The 8,380-nt window shown below is 58.5% G+C and overlaps 1 protein-coding gene and 1 long non-coding RNA gene across 2 annotated transcripts in view; both read right to left on the reverse strand.

Moving 5' to 3' along the window:
• Positions 1-507: 507 nt before the first annotated feature.
• LOC310836218 lies at positions 508-3,307 on the reverse strand. The gene is made up of 4 exons (XR_014559929.1): positions 3,282-3,307; positions 2,697-2,723; positions 1,339-1,363; positions 508-607 (listed from the first exon to the last, which is right to left on the reverse strand). It is a non-coding gene; the product is annotated as an uncharacterized lncRNA (long non-coding RNA).
• A 1,313-nt stretch (positions 3,308-4,620) lies between these two features.
• ZNF618 (zinc finger protein 618) overlaps positions 4,621-8,380 on the reverse strand; it is a gene marked incomplete at its 3' end in the record, with an annotated part of 46,772 nt that continues 43,012 nt past the window's right edge. The window contains exon 12 of the mRNA XM_083723188.1: positions 4,621-6,272. Within this exon, the coding sequence (XP_083579314.1) occupies positions 4,621-6,272 (1,652 nt within the window). The remainder of the gene's footprint in view (positions 6,273-8,380) is intronic.

Consider the following 8,380-nt stretch of genomic DNA (forward strand, 5'->3'; position numbering starts at 1 on the left):
CGGCGCTGTGCTACGTTTCCCTACCTTTGCATCCCCATTCGAACCCACAACCCGGCGCCACTCTACATTTCCCACCCACATCTAAACACGCAAACTTCCATCCCCATTCGAACCCGCAACCTGGCGCCATGCTACGTTTCCCACCCCATTCAAACCCGCAACCTCTCCATTCAAGATCGCAACCTGGCGCCGCTCTACGTTTCCCACCCACACCTGAACCCGCAACCTTCCATCCCCATTCGAACCCGCAGCCTGGCGCCGTACTACGTTTCCCACCCTCTCATGCCTCACTCAAACCTGCAATTCTTTCCATCCCCATTTGAACCCACAACCTGGAGCCACGCTATGTTTCCCAACCTTTCCATCCCCATTCGAACCCGCAACCTGGCGCCACGCTACCTTTCCCACTCCCATTCGAACCCGCAACCCGGCGCCGCGCTACGTTTCCCACTCTATTCAAAATCACAACCTGGCGCCACACTGCATTTCCCACTCCCATCTGAACCTGCAACCTGGTGCCACGCTACCTTTCCCACTCCCATTCGAACCCGCAACCCGGCGCCGCGCTACATTTCCCAACCTTTCCATCCCCATTCGAACCCGCAACCTGGTGCCACACTACCTTTCCCACTCCCATTCGAACCCGCAACCTGGCGCTACACTGCATTTCCCACCCACATCTGAACCTGCAACCTGGTGCCACGCTACCTTTCCCACTCCCATTCGAACCCGCAACCCGGCGCCGCGCTACGTTTCCCCTCTATTCAAAATCACAACCTGGCGCCACACTGCATTTCCCACCCACATCTAAACTTGCAACCTGGCGCCACGCTACATTTCCCAATCTTTCCATCCCCATTGGAACCCACAAACTGGCGCCATGCTACGACTCCCACTCACATCTGAACCCGCAACCTGGCGCCACGCTACCTTTCCCACTCACATTCGAACCCGCAACCTGGCGCCACGCTACGTTTCCCACCCTCTCCTTCCCCATTTGAATCCCATTTGTTTCCAACCTCTCCATACTCATTCGAACCCGCAACCTGGCGCCACGCTTCGTTTCCCAACCTTTCCATCCCCATTCGAACCCGCAACCCGGCGCCATGCTACGTTTCCCACTCCCATTCGAACCCGCAACCCGGCGCCACGCTACCTTTCCCACTCTATATGTTTCCCAACCTTTCCATCCCCATTCCAACCCGCAACCTGGCGCCACGCTACCTTTCCCACTCACATTCGAACCCGCAACCTGGCGCTGGGCTACCTTTCCCACCCACATCTGAACCTGCAACCTGGTGCCACACTGCATTTCCCACTCACATTCGAACCCGCAACCCGGCGCCACGCTACGTTTCCCACCCTCTCCATCCCCATTTGAATCCCATTTGTTTCCAACCTCTCCATACTCATTCGAACCCGCAACCCGGCACCACGCTACGTTTCCCACCCACATCTGAACCTGCAACCTAACATCCGCATTCGATCCCGCAACCTGGCGCTGCGCTACGTTTCCCATCCTCTCCATCCCCATTCGAACCCGCAACCCGGCGCCATGCTATGTTTCCCAACCTTTCCATCCCCATTCGAACCCGCAACATGGCGCCACGCTACGTTTCCCACCCTCTCCTTCCCCATTTGAATCCCATTTGTTTCCAACCTCTCCATACTCATTCGAACCCGCAACCTGGCGCTGTGCTACCTTTCCCCCTCACAACATATTCGCCCTCAGAAACAGCAGCTTGTTGGCGTCTTCCGCCCCCTGCACCCGCCGCGCTACGTTTCCCACCCCATTCGAACCCGCAACCTTCCATCCCCATTCGAACCCGCAACCTGGCGCTGCGCTACGTTTCCCAACCTTTCCATCCCCATTCAAACCCTGAACCTGGCGCTGCGCTACGTTTCCCACTCCATTCAAAATCACAAACAGGTGCCACACTGCATTTCCCACTCACATTCGAACCCGCAACCCGGCGCCACGCTACGTTTCCCATCCTCTCCATCCCCATTCGAACCCGCACCCCGGCGCCGCGCTACGTTTCCCTCACAACATATTCGCCCTCAGAAACAGCAGCTTGTTGGCGTCTTCCGCCCCCAGCACCCGCCCTCTCCTCATCCCCTGCGCCTCTTCGCACAAGCGCTATGTTTCCCGGCTCCATTCGAACCCGCAACCTGGTGCCACGCTATGTTTCCCACCTCCATTTGAACCCGCAACCTGGCGCTGTGCTACCTTTCCCACCCCATTTGAACCCGCAACCTTCCATCCCCATTCGAACCTGCAACCTGGCGCCATGCTACGTTTCCCACCCTCTCCTTCCCCATTCAAACCCTGAACCTGGCGCCATGCTACGTTTCCCACTCCATTCAAAATCACAAATAGGCGCCACACTGCATTTCCCACTCACATTCGAACCCGCAACCCGGCGCCACGCTACGTTTCCCATCCTCTCCATCCCCATTCGAACCCGCAACCTGGCGCCATGCTACGTTTCCCACCCTCTCCTTCCCCATTTGAATCCCATTTGTTTCCAACCTCTCCATTCTCATTCGAACCTGCAACCTGGCGCCACGCTACCTTTCCCACTCCTATTCAAACCCGCAACCCGGCGCCGCGCTACGTTTCCCCCTCACAACATATTCGCCCTCAGAAACAGCAGCTTGTTGGCGTCTTCCGCCCCCTGCACCCGCCGCGCTACGTTTCCCACCCCATTCGAACCCGCAACCTTCCATCCCCATTCGAACCCGCAACCTGGCGCTGCGCTACGTTTCCCAACCTTTCCATCCCCATTCAAACCCTCAACCTGGCGCCATGCTACGTTTCCCACTCCATTCAAAATCACAACCAGGTGCCACACTGCATTTCCCACTCACATTCGAACCCGCAACCCGGCGCCACGCTACGTTTCCCATCCTCTCCATCCCCATTTGAATCCCATTTGTTTCCAACCTCTCCATACTCATTCGAACCTGCAACCCGGCGCCACGCTACCTTTCCCACTCACATTCGAACCCGCAACCCGGCGCCGCGCTACGTTTCCCCCTCACAACATATTCGCCCTCAGAAACAGCAGATTGTTGGCGTCTTCCGCCCCCAGCACCCGCCCTCTCCTCATCCCCTGCGCCTCTTCGCACAAGCGCTATGTTTCCCGGCTCCATTCGAACCCGCAACCTGGTGCCACGCTATGTTTCCCACCTCCATTTGAACCCGCAACCTGGCGCTGTGCTACCTTTCCCACTCCCATTCCAACCCGCAACCTTCCATCCCCATTCGAACCCGCAACCAGGCGCTGCGCTACGTTTCCCAACCTTTCCATCCCCATTCGAACCCGCAACCTGGCGCCAAGCTACGTTTCCCACCCTCTCCTTCCCCATTTGAATCCCATTTGTTTCCAACCTCTCCATACTCATTCGAACCCGCAACCTGGCGCCACGCTTCGTTTCCCAACCTTTCCATCCCCATTCGAACCCGCAACCTGGCGCCACGCTACCTTTCCCACTCTATACGTTTCCCAACCTTTCCATCCCCATTCCAACCCGCAACCTGGCGCCACGCTACCTTTCCCACTCACATTCGAACCCGCAACCTGGCGCTGGGCTACCTTTCCCACCCACATCTGAACCTGCAACCTGGTGCCACACTGCATTTCCCACTCACATTCGAACCCGCAACCCGGCGCCACGCTACGTTTCCCACCCTCTCCTTCCCCATTTGAATCCCATTTGTTTCCAACCTCTCCATACTCATTCGAACCTGCAACCTGGCGCCACGCTACCTTTCCCACTCCCATTCGAACCCGCAACCCGGCGCCGCGCTACATTTCCCAACCTTTCCATCCCCATTCGAACCCCAACCCGGTGCCACGCTACGTTTCCCACCCTCTCCATCCCCATTGGAACCCGCAACCTGGCGCCATGCTATGTTTCCCAACCTTTCCCACTCCCATTCGAACCCGCAACCCGGCGCCGCGCTACGTTTCTCCCTCACAACATATTCGCCCTCAGAAACAGCAGCTTGTTGGCATCTTCCGCCCCCAGCACCCGCCCTCTCCTCATCCCCTGCGCCTCTTCGCACAAGCGCTATGTTTCCCACCTCCATTTGAACCCGCAACCTGGCGCTGTGCTACCTTTCCCACCCCATTCGAACCCGCAACCTGGCGCTGCGCTACGTTTCCCAACCTTTCCATCCCCATTCAAACCCTGAACCTGGCGCCATGCTACGTTTCCCACTCCATTCAAAATCACAAATAGGCGCCCCACTGTATTTCCCACTCACATTCGAACCCGCAACCCGGTGCCACGCTACCTTTCCCACTCCCATTCGAACCCGCAACCGGGCGCCGCGCTACGTTTCCCACTCTATTCAAAATCACAACCTGGCGCCACACTGCATTTCCCACTCACATCTGAACCTGCAACCTGGTGCCACGCTACCTTTCCCACTCCCATTCGAACCCGCAACCCGGCGCCGCGCTACGTTTCCCACTCTATTCAAAATCACAACCTGGCGCCACACTGCATTTCCCACCCACATCTGAACCTGCAACCCGGCGCCACGCTACCTTTCCCAACCTTTCCATCCCCATTCGAACCCGCAACCCGGCGCCGCGCTACGTTTCCCCCTCACAACATATTCGCCCTCAGAAACAGCAGCTTGTTGGCGTCTTCCGCCCCCAGCACCCGCCCCCTCCTCATCCCCTGCGCCTCTTCGCACAAGCGGGCGCACCCGACCCGGGCGCCCACCGCCGGCACCGCCAGCAGCCACAGCGCCAGCTTGGCCAGACGCGGGTGCGAGGCGGCGCCGGCCCAGTACTGCAGCAGATCAGTTGGCGCCGAGACATTCGCCTCCTGCAGATACGCGTAGACCTCCGCTTCCTCGGCGCCCGGCGGCGCTACGTCTCCCGAGACGCGCGCTTTTTTCGCGGCGCCGCCGCCTTCCAGTTCCGGCTCCTCCGGCAGCCCCATCAGTTGGCAGACGTGGGCGACGATTTCGTCGTGCTGGTAAGTTGGCGCCGGGCGCAGCTTCTGGCGCGGGTCCAGCAACATGGCCGCCTTGTGGGCCGGGTGCAGCTTGAAGTTCTCCTTCAGGGCCTCCAAAAAGAGGTGGCAGAGTTTGCTGACCGGACCGGCGTCGCCCGCTTTGGAGGTGAACAACTTCTCCAGGCGCGCATAAGTTGGCAACACCAGGTGCAGCGTGGGCCGCCCTTCGGCGCCCAGTTCGGCCACCGCCTGCTTCACGGGCGCCAGCAAGGCCGCTAAGTTTCCCAGCAGCGCCCGGTTCAGCTGGGCGCCCTCCCCGCCGCTACAACTCCCAAGGTTGCCCCGTTCCGACGCTCCGGCGCTACAACTCCCCAGCTTCGCGCCGGCTTCGTGCGCCGCGGCGCTACAACTCCCAAGGTTGCCCCGTTCGGCCGCTCCGCCGCTCCGCCGCTGGCCACGTTCCTGCCACTCGTGCGCCGCCAGCAAGGCGTCGGCCGGCGAATCCCAGCAGGGCGGCGCCGGGCCTGCGCTATAACTCCCAAAGTCGGCGCTGCGACTCCCAGGGTTGCCACATTCCCGCCGCTCGTGCGCCAAGAGGGCCTCCGCCGGGGAATCCGAGCCGGGCGCCAACGCCGCTCCGGCGCTATAACTCCCGGCCGGGCTTCCGGCGCTACGACTCCCAAGCAGATCCACGCAGGTTGCCAATAACTCCGCCACTTCCGGCATGCCGCGCGCCTGCAGCGCCCGTTGGCTGAGCACGCCGGCGACGGCGGCGTTGAGGGCGCAGCCGGCGCAGCGGAGCACCAGCCCCGTCTTCCCGAAGCCGGGCGCCGCCGCGCTATCGCTCACGTAGGCGGCCCGGCTTTCCGGCGCCACAAACTCCGACAGGACGTTCTGGACCCAAAGCTGGACGGGTTCCGAGGCGCCGGGTTGGCGGACGGCCAAGACGTAGCTGCGCAGGCGCCCGGTCTCGACCCGGTGCGCCGCCAAAACATGGCCGCCGGGGTGGGCGTGGCAGGTGACGCCGATGCCCCGCGCGGCGCCCAGGGCGCAGGTGACTTTGACTTTGGCCTGGTTGTACATGCGGGGCAGGTGCTGGAGCGCCAGGGCGCTAAGGTTCCCGAGGGCCTCGGAAAGGGCGTAGGCGCCGTGCCGGGCGCCGCTGTCGACGAGGGACTGGGCCAGCTTCTGGAACTCGGGGCCCGAGAGGGCGGGCAGGAGGGCGGGCTCGGCGCAGGCCAATCGGAGCAGGCGCTCGGCCAGGGCTTGGCGCTCCTTGTCCGGGACGTGTAGCGCTGGGGGGAGAAGGGAGAGAAGGGAACTATAATTCCCAGAGGAAACTACAACTCCCATGAGCCTTAGCTAAGAGGGCCAGTGGGTTCCGGAACTATAACTCCCATGAGGTGTTTGGGTCAGTGGGTTAGGAAACTATAACTCCCAGAGGAAACTATAATTCCCATGAGCCTTGGCCAAGAGGGGAAGTGGGTTTGGGGACTACAGTTCCCAGGAGACAGTGGGGTTTCGGAACTACAACTCCCATGAGGCGATTGGGCCAGTGGGTTAGGAAACTATAATTCCCAGGGGAAACTATAATTCCCAGAGGAAACTATAATTCCCATGAGCCTTGGCTAAGAGGGGAAGTGGGTTAGGGAACTATAACTCCCAGGGGACAGTGGGGTTTCGGAACTATAACTCCCATGAGGCGATTGGGCCAGTGGGTTAGGAAACTATAATTCCCAGAGGAAACTATAATTCCCAGGGGAAACTATGATTCCCATGAGCCTTGGCCAAGAGGGGAAGTGGGTTTGGGGACTACAGTTCCCAGGAGACAGTGGGGTTTTGGAACTACAACTCCCATGAGGTGTTTGGGCCAGGGGGTTAGGAAACTATAATTCCCAGGGGAAACTATAATTCCCAGAGGAAACTATAATTCCCATGAGCCTTGGCTAAGAGGGGAAGTGGGTTAGGGAACTATAACTCCCAGGGGACAGTGGGGTTTGGGGACTACAATTCCCATGAGCCTTCGCTAAGAGGGTCAGTGGGTTAGGAAACTATAACTCCCAGGAGACTGGGGTTTTGGGACTACAATTCCCATGAGCCAGTAGGTTTTGGGGCTACAATTCCCATGAGCCAGTCGGTTTGGGGACTACAATTCCCATGAGCCTTAACTAATAGGGAAACTATAACTCCCAGGAGACAGTGGGGTTGGGGGACTAGAACTCCCATGAGCCTTGGCTAATTGCCAACAGGAGACTGGGGTTTTGGGACTACAACTCCCATGACCCTTAGCTAATGGAAGCTGTTGGTTTGGGGACTACAACTCCCATGATGCTTAGCTAAGAGGGCCAGGGGGTTTGGGGACTACGACTCCCATGATCCTTTGCTAACAGGGCTGGATGTTTTGGAACTACAACTCCCATGAGCCAGTGGGGTTTTGGAACTACAATTCCCATGATCCAGTGGGGTTTTAGAACTACAACTCCCATGATCCAGTGGGGTTTTGGAACTACAACTCCCATGATCCAGTGGGGTTTTGGAACTACAATTCCCATGATCCAGTGGGGTTTTAGAACTACAACTCCCATGAGCCAGTGGGGTTTTGGAACTACAACTCCCATGATCCAGTGGGGTTTTGGAACTACAACTCCCATGAGCCAGTGGGGTTTTGGAACTACAACTCCCATGATCCAGTGGGGTTTTGGAACTACAACTCCCATGAGCCAGGGCTGGCTGTTAGCTAAGGATCATGGGAGTTGTAGAGCCCAAACCCCACAGGCTCATGGGAGTTGTAGTCCCCAGACCCACTGGCCCAATTAGCTAAGGATCATGGGAGTTGTAGTCCCAAAACCAATTAGCACTGTTGGCAAAGGAACATGGGAGTCGTAGTCCCCAAACCCACTGTGGCTCATGGGAGTTATAGTCCCAAAACCTACTGGATCATGGGAATTGTAGTCCTAAAAGCCCACTGGATCATGGGAGTTGGAGTCCCCAAACCCGCTGGCCCTATTAGCTAAGGATCATGGGAGTTGTAGTCCCAAAACGCACTGGCTCATGGGAATTGTAGTCCCCAAACCTACTGGCCCTGTCACCTGAGGATCATGGGATTTGGAGTCCCCAAACGAACTTCCCATTAGCAAAGGATCATGGGAGTTGTAGTCCCCAAACCCCACTGGCTCATGGGAGTTGTAGTCCCAAAGCGCACTGGCTCATGGGAGTTGTAGTCCCAAAGCGCACTGGCTCATGGGAGTTGTAGTCCCAAAACAAATTAGCACTGTTGGCAAAGGATCATGGGAGTCGGAGTCCCAAAATTAACTGCCCCCCATTAGCAAAGGATCATGGGAGTTGTAGTCCCAAAAGCCCACTGGCTCATGGGAGTTGGAGTACTCAATTCCTACTGACCCTG

Source organism: Podarcis gaigeae, assembly GCF_964106915.1.
Source record: "Podarcis gaigeae genome assembly, chromosome: Z".
NCBI lineage: Eukaryota > Metazoa > Chordata > Lepidosauria > Squamata > Lacertidae > Podarcis > Podarcis gaigeae.